General features: G+C 43.4%; 1 protein-coding gene across 11 annotated transcripts in view; it reads left to right on the top strand.

Moving 5' to 3' along the window:
* Positions 1 to 10,271, top strand: part of LOC147011339 (uncharacterized) — a 44,127-nt gene extending 33,856 nt beyond the window's left edge. For 9 of the 11 annotated variants that reach the window (XM_085858456.1, XM_085858451.1, XM_085858449.1 and 6 more), the window contains one exon: positions 7,855 to 10,271. In XM_085858456.1, coding sequence (XP_085714582.1) covers positions 7,855 to 9,794 — 1,940 coding nt within the window. In that variant the 3' untranslated portion in view covers positions 9,795 to 10,271. Of the gene's footprint in view, positions 1 to 4,885; positions 4,929 to 6,828; positions 6,992 to 7,854 lie in introns of all 11 variants that reach the window. The other 2 variants (XM_085858448.1, XM_085858447.1) reach the window with 2 other exon arrangements.
* The last annotated feature ends 10,494 nt before the right edge of the window (positions 10,272 to 20,765 follow it).

Here is a 20,765-nt window from a genome sequence, read left to right as displayed (position 1 = left end):
CTCTTCAATTCCACTCTTCCCTCCAGGTCTCCAAAACAGCTGTTCACCACCACCTCTAATCTTCCCCCATCCAAATTCACTATCTTTTCTATCCCCGTTAATCCACCCCAAACACACCTCCTTCAAATTCCCTGGTTTCCTTCCTGAAAGTCCCTGTCGCTTAAGGACCTGAAAGTCCCTGTCGTTTAAGGACCTGAAAGTCCCTATCATGTAAAGACCTGAAAATCCCTGTGGTGTCCATCTTGTTTACCCTGTGTACCCTGCCCCATCTCTCTCCCTTCAACAGATCTCCTCATGTCTCTGTGCCCCACTGTATTGTACTTCCCTCTCTCACCTTTCTTGCCTCCTACTCCCCTTGTTCTACGTTCTGTGTGTTCGCTTTCATATGAGCATCGACAGTGTATATCCCCACAAAAAATTAAAGCTGGTCTACCACTTCACCGATGACGTCATCCTTGCAATCCTTTATTCCCCATTGGGAGTAGAGCAAGATGTGTCAAATTTTTCTTTTGAGCGGTTTCAGATATATAATGTTTTATTTTTGGTGTTTAATACAAGATGGCTGCCATACCACATGACCTTTGATGTCACAATTATCATTAAAATGTTCTCCATGGGGGTGGGGGGTGACTCCTACCCTGAAAGTTTTGTGTCAATTCGTTGAAAATTTGATGACAAAAGCTCAAGGTAACTAGAACGGGCACTCATAGAGCGCATACCTTCGCCGCCACTACTTTTTTGTTCTTGGTATGAGTGTGGGGAACTGGTTTCATATGAATGGTCTTATGACACAAACCACATATCTATAATGTCATGACCCCCCCCGACTTTCGGGGGCTACGGACTAAACAACAATCAACTCACATCGTTTTGGCGAGTCTTCACTCGCAAGCTCGGTGAATACAACGTTTCAACAAGAGAAGGTAATCTCGTTTGATGCTGGTTTCATGCAAATCGAATAAGAATTGACTGAGTTATGCCGAAAACCGCATATTTTTCAAGGGCGTGACCCCCCCCCCGACATTTTACCCCAACCGGTGACATGTGTTATGACGTCATTGTGTCACAAGATTGGGCATTAAATTCTGAACATTTTGGTGCTGGGTTCATGTAAAGCGGACAAGAATTGACCACGTTATGACAAAAACCGCATATTTTTCAAGGTCGTGACCCCCCTGACCTTTGACCCCTAACCGGTAACAAGAGTATGGGCGTCATTGTGTCATATTGCATATCACAAGATGAGGCGTTGAATTCTGAACATTTTGGCGTTAGTTGCATGCAAATTGAATAAAAATTGACCGTGTTATTGTAAAAAGATGATTTTGACCTTTTCGTGACCTTGACCTTGACCTTTGACCCGCAGATTTCTGGAGAGGAAGAGGTACGAGGGATCAAATTGCAAATTTGAGGTGAATCGTGAAAAAAGTGAGGTGATATCAAAGGAAGGTGTATCTGTTTTATCGATGACTAGCAAAAAAACCTGTGGCTTCACTGATGGGAATGTTAAGACAGGGGGGAGAGAGACAGAGAGCCACACAGACACAGTCACAAGTATGGTAGAGAGGGGGGAGGGGTAGAGAGGCGGGTAGAGTGGGGAGGAGGAGGAGCGATGCTTCACCACACGTAACTACACACTCTGGGAGGTAGGGATGCGAGTAGGCTGTGGGAGTGAAGAATACGGGGGAGCAAGGACGGGGAAGTGGGGAGGGGAAGGGGATGTTCTGGACTTGTTTGGCAGTTGGACTTGAAGGGAGGGGGGGGAGGTTGGCTTGCATTTGGGAGGGAGACTTGAGGGGAAGTGGGGGGGATGGTCCTGTCTGCCGACATAAGTACAGGATTGAATGAAATGGGGTACATTAAAATAGGTCTTTCAATGAGGATAGCAAAACCACCCATCACTTTCAAGCAGCATATACAATTTTTAAAGAGATTATAACATGGGCTTCCCTTGAGGGATGCGACTCGAACTGTGGCTACCACCCTGTTTACCCACTCTGGAACTACATCTCTCCGAGGGGGTCACACACTGCCCAGAGATGCCTGGAGTACGAAAGAATGTGCAAACTGGAAAAATGAACACCCCTCCAACAGTCGGACTTGGCGCCAAGCCCAAACCCACAGTCTAAACCCCAAAACCCAGCTCAAGCCAAGAGACCCAAGAGCCCACACATCCTTTCTGCAATGCTTATAAACACCCAGAAACACTCGTGTTTTGTGCCTTTATTTGATTTCAGCATACCTTTTACAACTAAAATGCAATAAGCCCCTGAATCTCTCAACCCGAGCTGAATCCCAAGATTCAAACCTCGGAATCGAACCCAGCAGCAGCTCCGACCACCAAAAAAGTTCCCATCTGCCCAAATCACACACTCCCTGACACTCCGCTCTTAAAACACAACACAAACACCACAGCATAACATAACCACCTCCCAGCCACAACACAACTACCTGTGGGAACTTATCACAACCACCCATTGTTTACTACTTCATGAAAGTTGGAAGAGTGGTGAGGGATGAAGGAGAGAGAGAGGAAGGAGGAGTGAGAGCGATGACAAACAAAGAGATGAGGGGAAGGGATGGATGGATGGAGGGAAGGGATGGATAGTGGATTCACATAGAGTTCCACAGTTGTTCACGAACACACGATACTCCAATCTTAGAGTGAACACGAGATGTAAGGAATGAATGAGTTCCCACCTTCTGTTCATTTGTCTGTCATTACATTTCCTGTAACATCTGCAATGAACTTGGGTTTTGGAAACAGCTCTCCCCAAATAACTTCAAAAGTACTCCACCAGGGGGTGCGTCTCCGAGCGTCTCCGGACGGTGCTCGGCATAACCGCTCCATGGTGAAGGTTACATTTTAAACTTTTGTCAGATTTAACTCAGACAACGCAACACACGGTTATATATGTACTTCATTTACATTATCACTTAACATTGTTACTTGGCGAAAAAAAATTTTTTGTCAAGTATGTTTGTTTGTCTGTCACACGATTTTTGGCCACAGTTTTCAAGTAATCGTTCTTAAATTTATTATGTATGTAGTTGACTGGCCAAGGACAGTTTTGTTGAAGCAATGCTTAATTTTGGTGAAGATCCGAATCCGGATCCGGATCTGAGAATTAAAAACAATATTGCATGATATCTCAAAAAAATGAGGGATGGATTCAGACGGAACTTGGTAGACAGGTTATGTGTGTGACAAGGCCAAATTGATTCGATTTTGGTGAAGATCTGAATCCAGGAATTTACAAAAAAAAATTCAAATGATTCTTCATCATTGAGTGTGATGGCGTCAAAAACGATATACAAGATGTTTCAAAAAGTTGTGGACGGATTCAGAAGAAACTTGGTGGACTTGTTTAGGTGTGTGAAAAGTCCTAACTGATTCGACTTTTGTGAAGATCCGAATCCGGATCTGAATCCGAGAATTTTTCAAGTGATTCTTCACCATTGAGAGATAGGGCTAAAAGCGATATATAGCACAATATCCTAAAAGGTTACGAATGGATTCGGACGAAAGTTGGTGGACAGGTTGGGAGTGTGACGAGGATGAATTGATTCAATTTTGATGAAGATTTGAATCCGGATCGGGATACCAGAATTTTTCAAGTGATTATTCACCACGAAGAGATGGGGCCAAAAACTATGTATCGCATGAGATCTCAAAAAGTAGTGGACAAGTTATGACAAAACTAGGTGGATGAGTTGGTTAAGTGACAATAACAAGCCGATTCGATTTTGGTTAAGGTCCGGATTCAGATCTGACCTATCAGTGGCATACAAAATGTAAACTGTTCAGCGTGGTAGGTGGTCGATCGATGTATTTTTGATTGTGTTTATGACAGGGACAGTGTGGGTACTTTTGCCGTGTATCACCATGGCTTGCAAACCAACATCCAAGCAGCTTGTAGAGCGCTCGCCAAGTGGCTTAAGCACTCAAGCAAGCACTTCAAAAAAGCAGTTGATAAGGAATGGCAGGCTTGGCAAGCGATTAGTGATTGCCCATCTTAAACACCTCCCGGTGTTGTCCGGAGTGTCAAACAATGTCCCAATTAGACAAATGAACACTTTGTTTTTGGCAGTCAGAAATGCTGCTAAGTTCAATGCTGGAGCAAAAATTTTGTAATTCGGATTAGTTGAAGAGATTCTCAAGGTTATGGCTTGTGCGGAAATGAAATAAAGGCTCAAACGTGGGCTTCTCCAGGCATTTATAAGCATTACAATGTATCCAGCGATTCATAGGTACAATGAACTGGATTGGATCATATGATTGCGGAAAGTGGAAAAAAAAATTGATTGTTAAGAAATCGTTGCGACCTGTTTCAAGTCAAGGCATGGTTGAGGAAGCCAAAAACAAAAGGCAGCTTCAGACCCCAGCGAGGTAACCCAGTAAATGCCTTAAGACCCCATGGAGAGCTCAGTGGTTGAGAATGCACCTGATCAAGAATATAGGCTGTTAATTATCTTCAAAAGACATGTTTTAATTAACCCAAATACCCAATTTTTCAATCATGCACTCCTTTGGAGTTTTCTTGGTATGCATGCAAAGTTTCAGGTTGATAGGTTTCATGGTTTTGGAGTTACGGAGGAGACGCACGTGCACACACACGTGTACACACACACACACACACACACACACACACACACACACACACACACACACACACACACACACACACACACACACACACACTTATTATTATAGACTTGTATAAAAGCCCGTCAAAAATGATGTGTTGGAATTATTTTAATCAAAATATTCAAGGAGACTGGAGATATGTTTCGTAGTAAGAAAAGGTGTTATTTTAAAACACTACTTGTACAAGTGTGACCCTATTTTCTTTATCTTCTGGGACGTTTCGTTTTGACGGTACAGCCTCGTGAACGTGCCAAAGTCTGAAGCCTCGGCCTAGCACCAGGTGTGCATACATCTTTATTTATTCGACATCCGCCGGATATAAATTAACACTCGTTTTACTCTGCGTGAGTTTCACATCACGTGTAGCGCATTTCACCTCCCTGCACCTTGTATTTATTGTTATTTTTTAATGCTTCTGTATACCACATTTGAGGCTCGGTTGCAAGTCACCGTCTACACTTCCAATAGAAGAGATGGAATTACTCTTTTATCATACTGTTTTTTGAGTTTCTTTTATGCTGAAAAAATAGACCGTGGTGAACACACAAGCATGTTGAAAGATTGGCCTTTAAAACCTTACTACGAAGGGGGACAAATACACAAATACACACTGTTTTATATAGGGAGATGTAACCATTTGCCTTGAGTGCATTGTTACTGCTGGTTATTCAGATTTTAGGAATTGGAACAATTTGGGGAGTTAACTGGTGCCAAACAAGCATTATATATAGCAAATAAGCTACACCTAAACACTGACCTCCAGACGGTAGGAGCTTGATCTTCAACAGAGAACATTTCCTTCAATTCAGGAAATTCTCTTGTCCTCATAGTGTGTTTCAAGAAAGATTGTCCATCAAACTCCGCCGTCTCCCCCCAAAATGCCAACCACTTAAAGAGGTTCAGTCGTGAGAATTTCTTGGCCTCAACATCAAACATGACCGATCTAGTGCAGATCAAATTTCAAATCTGACCTAAAGAGGAAGATGTCATCTTGGTGTCCTCTACAGAGTCACGTCGTTCTCGATGCTTCTCAGCTCCTCACAACAAACAAAGCAATCGTCAGGAACTCCATGGAATGCAGCTCCCCACTAAGCCTGGTGTTGGCTTAGTGGTTAGGGTGGCGGCTTGGGATCCTGGGGTCCTGAATTCAAGCCCCGTTGGCCGCTGATTTAATATACACCAGGAGGTTGACTCAGCATGTCATCCTTCCGAGGTCAGCAAAATGAGTACCAGTGTACTGGTAAGGGGGACACTGAATCAGCGGCATAGCCGCGTCCCAACCAATGATGCAACCAGCAGCCACAGACTGCGAGAGAGAGACAGAGAGAGAGAGACAGAGAGAGAGAGACAGAGAGAGAGACAGAGAGAGGCACAGAGAGAGAGAGAGGCACAGAGAGAGAGAGAGAGAGGCACAGAGAGAGAGAGAGAGAGAGAGAGAGAGAGAGAGAGAGAGAGAGAGAGAGAGAGAGAGAGAGAGAGAGAGACAGAGAGACAGAGAGACAGAGAGACAGAGAGACAGAGAGACAGAGAGACAGAGAGACAGAGAGACAGAGAGACAGAGAGACAGAGAGACAGAGAGACAGAGAGACAGAGAGACAGAGAGACAGCTCCCCACTCTGGCTTGGGGCCGAGCAGCCTTTTCATCATATCTGAGAATCGGAGGCCAACTATTTCAGGATCAATGGCACATCCAAAGAGGATGTCGAGACTCATGGAATGCTCCCCCATTTACCCCCATGGCCAGATTGCTGACTCTTGTTTTTTTTCCACTCAATTCTGATCTTACACCATCAGCACTTTCAATCACCCATCCAATGCCAGGTTCACTTGCTTGAACACGTTCATCGTCCAACACACTACTTTCTTGTTGATATAAATTCAGATTGACAGTTCCTCTTCATGTGTTCATCCCCTTTCCTTTTGACTGTGGAACATTCCTATTGCTTTTGTTGAGCGTGTTCTTCCTTCAGTTATTTAATGTGTTCGTTCATCACCACCTAATACCAAAGCCCATGCTTACTTGTCAACTTTATCAAACTTTTTACAAAGTACATGCTGTGCAGCATTTTGTTATTTTTTCCTTTTACCTTTACACCTCTCTTCCTCTTCACCTCCCACAACCTGCCTGAGCCTTCTTTGACTAACTGATTAATTTCATTGTCCCCCATACCTTGTCACAGAGCACCATGTCCTCATGGAACAGTGCTGTGATCCTGCTTGCAGCCACAGTGGTGGCAGCTGGGATGAGAAGGAGATCAGGCTTCCTCCCGTTGGCTGCCCATTATAAAGGACCCCCTCAGCAAGCACCCTTTGGACGGGAATATGGGCAGTATGCCCGGCTGGGTATGTCTGCGGTGAAATCTCCCTGAGGAAGGGATGGAGGAAGGGGTGGGGGAAGTGGGTATTAAGAGAGCAACATCTGAACAACTCACGTAGAAATGATAGCATCCCCAAAATATTTTGCCCATTTAACCTCCACTGTAATATATGGTCCTCCAATCAGATTATATGAACAGCCAGCAGGAGGGACTCCTTCAAATTGGGGACTGGAATTGTGCACTTTCATCCCATTATGGTCAATTACCACAGCCAGTTACACCATGCCTATAGACTAACCTTGCCTATATACTATAACCTGCTTATATTAACCCTGGTTATGTTAACCCTGTCTGTATTAACTCTACCTGTATTAACACTGGTTATATTAACCCTGCCTGTATTAACTATGCCTGTATTAACCCTGGTTATATTAACCCTGCCTGTATTAACCCTGCCTGTATTAACACTGGTTATATTAACCCTGCCTGTATTAACACTGGTTATATTAACCCTGCCTCTAGATTCACTCTGCCTATAGATTCACACTGCCTGTATTAACCCTGGTTATATTAACAGTCTGGTACAATACCACTGAGTATATCATCTCACATTGAAGAGGCATTATGCTGGTTCTTAGAGTGTAGTTTAGGCATTTGCAATCCCAGTGCCAAGGTCAAACAGTCTCCTTTTGTGAGAGACCTTCAAAAACATCCCTGTACTTGTGTTTTAAAGGAGGGGTTGACCATCTTACCCGAGTCGGACACTTTCTGTTATACCCTGTCATGAAGGCCAATGAGGTTACATGAATGGTAACCCAACAGTGTAGATAACATTGGTATGAATAAAATATTTACATAAACTTCCTTTTTAATTTTTTTTTCTTGCAGAGGTGCCCAGGATGCTTCCAGTTGGAATCAAAGGAGACAAAGGTGAGCCAGGAATGAGTGGACCTCGTGGGGTTCCAGGTCCACCAGGCATGCGTGGAAAGACCAGCTTTGGTATCCCTGGGAGGCTGGGAAAACCTGGACATCAAGGACCCCCAGGGTATACCAGCATGGGCAAGCCAGGGCTTCCAGGACTTCCCGGGAAAATGGGACTTAAAGGAACTCCAGGTCCCAAAGGAGAAGAAGGACCGATGGGGAGAACTGGGTTTAGGGGGTTGCCAGGACAACCCGGGAAGCCTGGATTGCCTGGAATAACTAGCAATGGAAAGCCAGGTGCTAAAGGAGCTCCTGGACTGTTAGGAATTACAGGACCTCCTGGACAAAAAGGCAATGCTGGCTTGACAGGATTGCAAGGCCCAAAAGGAAAAAATGGGAATGGTGCCAAAGGTTTGCGTGGACCACGAGGTTTACCTGGCCTTACTGGACCTCCAGGTACAATGGGGGCAACTGGACGAGGCAGGCCAGGGAAAGATGGTGCCCATGGATCTCCTGGCATTGATGGACAGACTGGTCCTCCAGGTCAGATGGGACCCAGGGGTTTCAAAGGAAAACATGGCCCTCCTGGAGCAAAAGGCCAACCAGGAATTGGCAAACCTGGGCAAGATGGGAAACCAGGAGGTCGTGGTCTACCAGGATTGAAAGGTGTTAAGGGTCTACGAGGCTTACCTGGACAATCTGGTATATCATTCAATGGTCGTCCTGGACCATCCGGACAAAAGGGAGACCGAGGACTTGAAGGAATTGCAGGCTTGGCAGGACCAAAAGGACAACATGGCTTACCTGGAAACCCAGGTCACCCTGGGAGACGAGGAGAGCAGGGACCAACTGGATTACCTGGCCGTCGGGGACACAAAGGGCCAATTGGTTTGCCAGGAGATGGTGGAAAGAAAGGATCTGCAGGTCTTCCCGGTGTTTCTGGGCAAAAAGGAATGCCTGGACCATCTGGACTTCCTGGAGAAAGAGGTTTAACAGGAGATATTGGACCAATAGGTCAACATGGAAAGGTTGGTTTCCCAGGACCAAAGGGAAGCATTGGCCATAAAGGGCTTCCAGGACCTCCAGGACAAAGAGGAGCACCTGGTGGAAATGGAAAAACAGGTCATCTTGGGCCACCAGGACCAAGAGGTAAATCTGGTATTCCTGGTAAGCCTGGAAATGCAGGTTCTGTTGGTACCCAGGGCCCCAAAGGAAGAAAAGGCCAGTCTGGACCACCAGGAAAACTTGGAGTCCCTGGACAAGGAAAGCATGGAGTAGAAGGTCCAAAAGGCCTTCCAGGAAAACCAGGGAAGACAGGACCTCTGGGTCCTCCAGGTCCTCCAGGTCCTCCTGGACCTCCTGGTGTCTCAGTTCATACAAACGGTCATGCCGTTTCAGAATTGCAAAGTCCGGTTGCAACGGCAGAACAGAATGGACTCCGAATTCCATCGGGTGTTGGTGATAAAGGTGGTGCAAGAGGAGTGGGAGTTTGTGCACTGGTTGGGGCACGTACTCTCTCTGCGTTCACAGCCTACCTCTCAGCTCCCTTTCCACTCATTGGTGGTCCTATCAAGTTTGACAGTATTGTGTACAATGGGCAACAGCACTACAACCCAAACACTGGGGTTTTTACTTGTGCTGTGTCAGGGGTTTACTATTTTACTTATCATGTGCATGTAAAAGGTGCTAATGTCTGGGTGGCTCTTTACCACAATGGGAAACCTGTCATGTTCACCTTTGATGAATACAAGAAAGGATACTTGGATCAGGCTTCAGGAAGTTCTGTGCTGGAGTTACAGTGTACTGACCAAGTGTGGTTGCAGATGCCCTCACACCAGGCTAATGGCCTGTACTCAGAAAAGCTTGCACATTCCTCGTTTTCCGGGTTTCTCCTCTTCACAATTTGAGACGCGGCCATCACAAGAATTGATGAACAATTATTTTTCAAGAAAGAAAATCTTTAATTAATTTCTCTCTTGTGAACATTACTTTTACAAATTATAACTTTAAAAAAGTTTTGGATCACCTTCTCAAGACCTTTCTATTATTCTTGGCTTGTAATGACCATATGCAGATATTCTCACGTCGAGGCTCGACTTTGTAACCAAACATATATCAATTGTTCACTTACCGGTAATTTATCTGCAGATATGTCACGAGGATGTAAGGAGTTTAGATCGTGAAGGGCACAGGAGTCTTGTATTTACATGGCCTTCTATTTAAGCATGTTGTGGTGCATCTTATAAAAGTGCGGAGCTCTCTTCCACCTTGACCACAACAAAGTGAAAACTTGTCACTAAACTTTGACACATTGAATAACAGTCATTCCACCAGTTGTGAAGTCATGGAAAGTTCCTTTGTGATTATACACTTGGCAAAAAGCATTCGTTGTGCTTTTCATCGTTAAGAGGGGGGCAAGGGGGGGGGGATATATAATAATGTAATCCAGGAAAAATAATTATAAAATACAGGTATACTGTTTATCTTGTGGCTCAGGATGAAGGTAAGATTGTTTGAATGGCTTGAGTGTTTTTGGCACTATTAAGTAAAAGTTATAAAACATGTGACATCATAAAGGACCTCTCTGGAAGTCACTGCAGTGTGGATTGACAATATACAGGTGGATGAATAAGATGTCAAATAAGAAAAAAAAACAAGAACAACATATTAAGGTACCTGTGCCAGTTGGACACTGATCTCCATGACCTCACAGGTGACTTCAGGAAGAGAAAAGGAAGTTTGACCAAATCATTGCTTTTCAAAAGAACAGGATTTGAGAGAGAACACACCAATCAAAACAGACGATTGTTGTTTAATACAGAATTGGTAATGCTTTCTCTTACTTCACTTACCACCTATCGCACAGGATTTCTTTTTTTTTGTATACCTTGTCAAGGCTCGTCTGAGAGCGAACACACAATGCACAGCAAGGGGGGCATGAGACAAGAGGGGCAGGAGTGGGAGGGAGAAAACAGTGGGGAACAGAGACATTGGGAGATCTGTGGAAGGGAGAGGGATGGGGCAGGGAACACTAGAGTCCCTTTATAGAGAGAGTAGCGACAACTAACGATTTGACGCCATTTTGAGTCCATTCAGTGTGCAGCCGCCGTATGGTGCTAGTGCATTGAACCGTGTATTCCATTATGTTCTCCATGTATGAGAGATGGGAATGGTCTTTTCCATGTTGATAATGAACAAATTATGTGAAGATGACAAAATAGAAGATTTATGACAACTAAGAGCCAGATGATAAAGGAGAAATTCACAGAGCTGGTTGCGATTTAACAGTCACAGACATTTAGAACCATGACAAAGAAGGAATGAACTAGACAAGTCCACGTGCTGCTTATTTCAGCCTCATTTTAATTTCAGGGAGGCGAGAGCGAGACTCGAACTCTCACCTCCCTGCTTATACATGTACAATGTACAATACAATGTTAAGAGTTATCTTTGTATTTCTGCAGTTGTTTGACCTTTTTTATCGTGTGTGGGTATATATTTGTGTTTGTTTAATCTTCATATTTAAATTATTAATCTAAACTTTGCTGCATGTTGCAGATCATATATTAATCCCACCAAAAATAGATTAGCCCACCCCACCCGGCTCTCTCTCCCTCTCCCCCTCCCTCTCCCTCTCCCTCTCCCTCTCCCTCTCCCTCTCCCTCCCTCCCTCCCTCCCTCTCACACACACACACACACACACACACACACACACACACACACACACACACACACACACACACACACAATCTCTAATACATATACAAATTACATACTTACAATCACACACATACGCGCATGTACTTGTACTAATGCACACACATACAAATTATAAATTGAAAGTCACACACAAACACAAGTTAATGTCCTCACACATTCAAATCAACAGAGACAAATACATACATTCAATGCATGCCCCCCCCCTCTTTCTCAGTTGTGGCATACAACTGTATAACTGGCATGAATTGGTTTCCAGCAAATTCTTTCTGAAGCATCACTGAAAATTTGAATGACAATAATCATATCTTCCATGTGAAAGTACAAAAAAAAACTTATTTTATTATTTGTTTTACGAAGGTCTCAGAGACCATTGTGAAAGGCCGTGTTAGCCCGTGGGCCGAGTTAGCCCGGATCCGTTCTCCGTTCATTCGTCTTTGTTTTGACTTTAGTTTGACTTTGAGTCTGAGTCTGACTTTGGAGACATGATCTAGACCCTATATTAATTGATCTTGCTCGAAGACTCTAACTCAAACTTAATTTTAAATAAAGATGCCTTCCCCTTCAAGTGCTAATTAATCCACGAGCAATGGATAACAAGCCTGGAATGCCAAAGCAAAGGCCAGTCTCACTCGCAGCACACAAATATACGCATATGGGACCATTACCACCATCACACTGACCTGGCAGAGAACTGACCAAGAAGTTGCTTTCCATCCAACACGACTGACTCTGTTCTCCCAGATTTTCCGTCTTTTAGCATCTGATGGAAATCTATACATCTTGAATCCCTTCTCCGTTCTATTTGTGCACCCAAAGGCGCAACAACCTGTCATTTTGTCGTAAAATTGATGTAAAACACGAATGAGAATGCTGCGTACAGCGGGAACGTTAAAACGTTGACCGATATACGTCCGATCCTGTCCGCGATGGACTCAAAATGGCTCCACGCAATCACGTGACTAGATTTTTCCGGACCCTCTATGTCGCTACTCTCTCTATAAAGGGACTCTAGGGAACACAGGGTATACAAAATGGACATTACAGGGACTTTCAGGAAGGAAAGCAGGGAATTGGAAGGAGGTGGGTTTGGGTGGATTAACGAGGGCAGAAAAGATTGAGGATTTGGATGGGGAACGACAAGAAGTGGTGACGAGCAGCTGTTTTGAAGGCCTGGAGGCAAGAATGGGACTCAGCAGAGTGAGGGAGTTTATTCCAAAGGCGGGAAAAAAGAGGAATGAAAGAGTGAAGGTGAGCAGTGATTCATGATTTTGGTAGTTTTACCAGAAGGGGGTTGTTGGCGGACCTTGAGCGCCCTGCGGAAATATGGTGGGGACAAATCGCAGAGAGAGCAGGGGGGTGCGAGACCGGAGAGGAGACAGTCTTTCATGTCTCCCAGCATGCATCATTCCCCATGACAAAACCGGAAGCAAAAAAAAAACCGGAACCAAAAAAAATCCGGAAGCAAAAGGGTCATAGCCAACAACACAGATTCCAAATTGCCAGAGTAGTGTGTTGTTGTTGTTTCCTATTCTCTCATGTGCACGCGTTAAGTATGAAGCTCACTACGTTCGCTATTAATTACATCATAATTACCTCACGGAACAAATTGATGACGTCTTGTATTATTATTAATCAGTAATCAGGGAGCACACCAGCGCACACAAACACCACACAAAACCACACAAAAACAACACAAACACCACCCAAACACCACACAACACCACACAAAACCACACAAACACAAACACCACACAAACACCACACAACACCACACAAACACCACACAACACCAGACAACACCATACAAACACCACACAAACACCACACAAAACCAGACAACACCACACAAACACCACACAACACCACACAACACCACACAAACACCACACAAAACCACATGACACCACACAAACACAGACACCACACAGACACCACACAGACACCACACAGACACCACACAACCACCACACAAACACCACACATAACCACACAATACCACACAACATCACATAAACACCACACAAACACTACACAACACCACACAACACCACACAAACACCACACAACACCATACAAACACCACACAAACACCACACAAACACCACACAAACACCACACAAACACCACACAAACACCACACAAACACCAAACAACCCCACACAACACCACACAACACCACACAACACCACACAAAACCACACAAACACCACACAAACACCACCAAACACCAAACAAACACCAAACAACCCCACACAACACCACACAACACCACACAAAACCACACAAACATCACACAACACCACACAAACACCACACAAACACCACACAAACACCACACAAATACCACACAACACATGCCTTGTTGAGGTTCTGCAAATCGAGCGATATTTACAAACTACAGACAGACGATGAGCACCTGAGAGCTGCTTCGGTGTGAACGAGTGAATGACGCAATCACTTGGAACAGACGACACGTTTACAGATGAACATGAGCGATGCCCTTTTAGTACAGCGGCTAAGCACCAGAATCCTTCAGATTTTGCAGAAAGCATGAAACTTTGCACAGGGATACCACTACCCCTAGTGATCTTCAAAAAAAATGGACCCCAAAAAATCCGTGCCCCCTAGTGGCCGCTATCTTGACTTTAAATATGGCTGCCATTTTAATTTGACTTTTTGTTATAACTTCAAAATTAAACCAGATACGAAAGTTATTTTATGGTCTAACCCTACATTTTCAGGATGAAGGAACCCCTTTAAGTCATTTCCATGCAAACCTGATGTCGGCCATTTTGAAATTCAAGATGGCGGCCACCAAATCGAAAAATATTGAATACCTCTGTTGTTAATCATGATAGAAACATAATTCAAACAGCAATTCCAGTATTTTCAGTGTCAATCAACCAGATGGCATCTTTTTCAAGGGCATCAGATGCATCGAATACCATGCTGTGAGAGGCATATCTGATTATGTCATACTCCATTCCAATATGGGTATGAAAGTGAGTGAAAAAGGTCAATATTCCATATTTCAGTTTAATGCAAACAACTGAATGTATCAATCATTTCAGACCATACCGAGATCAATTTAGGAACAAACCTCGACACCTGGTCAAGGATGCCAGAAATTAATTCAATGAACCCCTATAGGTGCCCCCCAGTGGCAGAAAAATCACAACCATGCCACCTATATAGGTTTTTCTGGTTTCTCATTGTCACTGACGACGCAGTCACCTTAATTTCCCTGTGAACAAGTGCCACCACATATGCAGAGGGCAGTGCAAACTGGCTTTATTGTGGAACTTGTTCTATAACATTTGCAGTTCCCTCTGCAGGACTTGGTACGCTTGTATGCAATAAGCTCGAGGCAAGCTTTCTCGGCAATAGGTAGAACGGTCCACTTCGGCCTGAAATTGTCCTGATCGGTCTTCCAGCCTCAGTCAGACGGACTGGGAACTGTTGGCAGCTGTTCAAGGCATTGTCCCCAGATATGTCTGGCTTGATTTCCTGATCTCCTTGTGTGCTCCTCATGGGCTGCCTTTGTCGGCGGAATGTTATCAAGGGTCCTTGACATTCTGAAAAACAGTGTCATTCTTGCAGTGTTCACATTAACATCATCACTGGTACGACAGTACAGGAGCACAACAAAGCGTTCAAGTTTTTCCATGATATTCGCCGGTAGAATTGGTGACACTTGTGATGACAAGAATGCAAAACACTCGGTGATCTCTGGCCACGCACGCCAGGTATTCCACGCAGACTTCTTGCCATTATTTGCAAAGGAGGTGCACTGACTGGTGTTTCATTTTTAAGAGCCTGTCCTCAATGAAAGTACTGTACTGTTTTTTCTGCTGTTGCATGAATCTGTTGGATAGTTTCAACAACAGTCATCGGCATGATTTCCTGGGTGTGTAATGTAAGCAAATCCTTACTACGATCAAGAAATGGATTTCCTAATTCTTCTAAGGTAGAGACAAGACCACAAACATCTTCAAAAAAGGATTTCTGCGAACTATGGGTTTGTTCGTGATGCTTGTCATCAACATCGTTACCATAATTGGGATCAAACTGTTCTTCAAATTCAGCTATTATGGCTGATGTGGAAGAAAATAATTATATTAATGTACTCTAAATTGTAATTGTGCTGGTGTTTTATAAACTTAATTTTTATGCTATAAGTCGAATTGGCTGTCAGTGTTCCTTCCCTTTAGCCAAGAGTCTTTTTCCCTAAATGTTGATAAGAGGAGTGTCTTGCTATGGAACAGGGTGACCTGGGTTGATAACACCAACTTTGTTATGACTACATCGTTTGCTTTTCACCTAGAAGACACGTATTGCATTTTGGAGTTCTTTGTTTAAGGCTTAACAGCCCCCACCACTCTCCCATGAAAAGCATATAAATACCAGAAATTGTAATCTTGTTTTAGTGCAAGCACATGAGGATGTATACCATCTCAGTGGGTTGCACTCCTTGGGACTGGCCAAGTACCAAGTATAATAAAAACTCTCTGATGTAATGTACTTTTACGTTGTGGAAAGTGAATTAATCGGGTCGGTTAAATGGTTAACTAAAAAGTAAGAATAAATAAAATAGAACCAAATAAAGTTCCACAACAAATGGGGGCTCTCAAGTTCATTGTGAGAGAGACTTGAGAATAAACTGGTGGATGCCGACATCTCAGTTTTAGAACTCACAAGCAGAGAATAAAATTAAACCTGAAGGAGAGTGCTCTTGTTGTGGTTCAGTCATTTAACTCGGCGTGCCTTTCACTTTGAGTAACGAGATTAAAACCGAGTCGGCTAAACGTTAAAACCCTGCAAGTTAAATAAGACCATCACAACAACTGAATAATTCTACAACGATCACAACGAGGTTAAGGAAATAATTCCTCATCACTGACAACTGAGGGCCAGCCACCATCCATCTCCGTAGGGCACTATGGTTTTCGGTGAGGCCGATGGCACCCCCATCACCTTTCACACGCGCATTCAGATGTTCACGGGCTTAGTCAAGTCCTATGGCAGAGAATGAATGTCCTGTTTTATTTGAAGTAAAGGCACCACGCATGAACTGCTCATAAACATCTGGACATCTTTGGTGAAGAGTGGTCATGTCTCGTACGTGCACAGGAACCCATCTTGAATAGTGTACATGATCCATTGCAAAGAACCATGGTGCCAATTTAGCCAAGGATTCTGTGTATAACTCGAAATCAGATGTCCGAAGTGCTCTAATGAAAGCAAGCAATGTTAACTCAAGGTTCTTTGAATTTCACTAGGTTGTTTCAAATGATTGAAAACCTGTTCCAGTCCCTTCGACATGACCTCGTCCTCATCCTCGCGAAGGGCTGTGAAAGTGATTCGGATGTTGTCCTCCGACAAAGAATGCACAAGGTCCAGTCTCTTGGTGGCCTCTGGACTTCAGCTACATCACTCACTTGGTTTAACGAGCTGGAACTTTCTCCATCATTCACACCATGTCATTGCAACCTGAAAATAAAGAACTTTTATTTAGTAATGTTTTCACTTATTTCAATGCTAAATTTGTGCCATATGCCTTGAGATGCCAATTTTCTCACAACAAAGGCATGAAACAAAGAATAAGAAATGAACAAATATTATATAGACACATCATATCCTGTGTTTAGAGCAGTATAATACAACAAATATAGATGAAATGCCATATTTTGGCAGACATATTTATAATCAAGATGGTGGCCACTAGGGGGCATGGATTTTTGGGGTCCATTTTTTTTTAACATCCCGAGGGGTAGTAGTATCCCTGTGCAAAGTTTCATGCTTTCTGCAAAAACTGAACAATTCTGGTGAAAATCCTGCCTTAGCCACTGAACTATTAAAACAGATATAAACAAGATCACATTTCCAGGAATATCACTGGTAAGGTTGGTTAGATGTGAACAGATTCAGAGATCAACCTCTGCAAGCAGCTTGGCAACAAGAAGACTCCATCCTGCTTCCACAGATCGACGGCGAGGATTTCGTTGCCCTTGAGTTACAGTGTACCACCATGAGTGTTACAAAGAGCACTCAAGATATCTTAAGTCTGCCAAGCCACTGACACCACTCCAGGTGGGATACGTGGATGTATACCAACACTTCTGTGATGAGGTGGTGTGGCTACAAGGTATAAAGGAGATTCCTACATGAGCTACAACTCCACAAGCTCTTCGTACAATGAATGAAGCAAACGGAAGGCAAATGAGTGATGTCCTTCATTTTGGAACCCTTTCGGTGGAAGGTGTGGCGGAGGATCTGCTTAATAACTACACAAGCTGGTAGGCGACATGGGTGGTCGCTATATTGGGTCGCCGAAATAGGTGTTGGGTCGCTGAAATAAGTGACCCTTATTGTCAGTAATTCTGTCTGTTTGTTTGGATGTTTGTTCGTTTGTCATCAGCATAATTGGTAGTAAACGTGGGTGGATTTTGACCAAACTCGGGTGGTAGGTACATCTTCTGACCGAGTGCTTTGGAAATTGTGATGGTTGCTCGGGACGCTTTGATTCCCTTGCAACAACCGAAAAACCTTCAAAATCGGTACCGTTCACGCGAAATCAATTCCGAAAGCCATTATCCCACGTAGGGTTATGAAATTTGGCACGAATGATCTACAGGTGATGCTCTATCAAATATATTCCGGTTTTTGTGATATATGGAATACTTCACCCGCAGCGCCCCCTACAATTAGGGTATGTGCCAAAATTGGCAAAAATTGAAGGCCCCTAGCGACCAGGTGAGTGCATCGATACGAATGAAACTTTGCAGGTTCATGGTACTCAATGAGTACTACAACTTTGCCTCAAGAAATATTGACCGATTTCACTTAGGTCAGGGGTCAAAGGTCAATTAGTGCAAAAATCGATAATATGCGAGAGCTGGAGGTGCCTTCGCGCCAAATGCTACTCCTCCTAGGGTTATGGTCGGATGGTCATGAAAATTCACACTAATCGTCTGGAATACATTGTGCACAAACGATCGAGCCGGATTTTCGATTTATATCTTTGTTCACCCACAGCACCCCCTCGAACTTTGACGATTTCCGATTTCAAACTACATTTTCGGTACTTTCATTCAAATGGATACCGAGTAGTTATCAGTGGATGGAACTGGATGAGATTTGATATGCATAATCTTAAGGTGATTCCCTATCCGCTATATGACATCCATTTTGCTCTATATCTTATAGTTTCCATGCTCGGTGACCCATCGCCGCCTACCAGCTTGTAATTGCATACTAGTCATACAGTTTTTGACGGATCGGGCTGAAAATTTTTGACAAGGAGGTTGATTATAGTGCGCATAAAAGTATGGAATCCAATTTTTGATTTTCGAAAAAATATATGTATGAAAATATTTTTCGGATTTTTTCAAAAATTTCAAAGCCCCGTTGCTCGGCAACGGCGGCGTCCATAGCAACGGTGCTCAAAAGCATACAACTAGATCCTGGTATGAACCTACCAGTCAAGTTTCATCAAAATCAGTTGACTCCTCTGGCCTCCAAAGCTGTCCATTACATACAAACAAACAGACGGATAACCTGAGAATAACGGTAGTCTACCACCCAATATTTACTGAAAGTTCTACTGATGAGGAAGGTGATGGTCAATAGACAAAGAAACGAGCATGTTCGTCACGGCACACCTCCTTCGACCTCGATTTTTACCTCCCCCGCCGAAGGTGAAGGGGGTGATGTTTTCACCCCTTTCTGTCTGTCTGTCTGTCTGTTGGTGTACAGGATATCTCAAGTTGTGGACGGATCCGGATGAAATTTTGTGGATAGGTTTGGTATGTGACAAGGATGAACTGATTCGATTTTGGTGAAGATCCGAATCCGGATCCGACTACTAGAATTTTAAAAGTGATTCTTCACCGTTGAGAGATCGGGCGAAAACTGATATAGTACTGTATCGCAGATGTTTAACCTCCGCCATCTTCGAAGATGGATTGAGGTTACTGTTTTCACCCCTTTCTGTTTGTTATCTTGCCAAAACGAAGTTTTTGCAAGATATGTTAGTCAGCTTGTATGTTTTTTTTGTTTGTTTGTTTGTCTGTAATCACGTATAAAAAATTCTGCAGAGTACAGTTATCATTGGAAATTTTTGTAACTTCGCATATCAGAGGCCTATAGAGGTCCCTTTCAGTGCACAAAATTTTGAAGGTCAAGGTCACTTTGTCGCAAATCAGGGGAGTCGACGAAACCCTTATTTTTTGAGTAATTTTGATCGGATCGTCTTCAAACTTCATGGGAATATAGTTCATGGTCTGGCGCTCAGCTCATTAATTTTTGGTGGCGATTGGCCTTGACCTTCATGGTTAGCGCCTGAGGTCAAACATATTTGACCCCAAGGTCAAATTTTCAAGTTTTAGAAACCATATTGTGTAGTACCTCAAATTGAACACCTCGATGAGTGCTTTCTAGATATGTCAAGCTTGAGACATTATGACGTCATTTGGTGACGTTATGAGGCAAACGCATATTTTTCATGGTTACTCTGTAGAACGATTCTCATCGGAATCTCTCGTAGGCAGATATTTCTCAAGGAGTCGCTCCTGGTGGATAGCAGCTCTGTTCACCTCAGTGTGACCTTAAAGAAGTCACACGTGGTCACCTTTTGGCAAGATACAGCTCACCCTGCGGGTGACATTGGTTTTTTTTGTTTGTTTGTTTGTTTGTTTGTGAACAGTATTACGGAAAAACTCCTCGACGGATTTCGACGAAACTTGGTGGGGGGGTGAGGTATGGTCCAAGGATCATGCCATTCAATTTTGGACTTGGTCCCCCCCCCCCCCGCAAAAAAGAAATTGTTCGAGAAAATTTTTTTTTTTTTGCATTTCTACATGTTTTAAGTGATTTCCAACCCCCCCCCCCCAAATTTTTTTTTTACACTCCCCCCCAAAAAATAGAGAAATTTTTATTTCTTTGCATTTCTACATGTTTTAATTGATTTCCAACCTCCCCCAAAATTGTTACCCTCCTCCTCAAAAATAGAGAAAAATTTTTTCATTTCTACATGTTTTAAGTGATTTCCAACCCCCCTCAAAAAAAGTTACCCCCCCCAAAAATTTTTTAGATAAAATGTTTTTTTTTGTTTTTGCATTTTTACATATTTTAAGTAATTTCCACCCCCCCCCAAAAAA

Source organism: Eptatretus burgeri, chromosome 15, assembly GCF_056783735.1.
Source record: "Eptatretus burgeri isolate ZD-2024b chromosome 15, Ebu_testis_v1, whole genome shotgun sequence".
Taxonomy (NCBI): Eukaryota; Metazoa; Chordata; class Myxini; order Myxiniformes; family Myxinidae; genus Eptatretus; species Eptatretus burgeri.
Note: the sequence above shows the minus strand (reverse complement) of the source record. Positions and strands in the feature narration are given on the sequence as shown.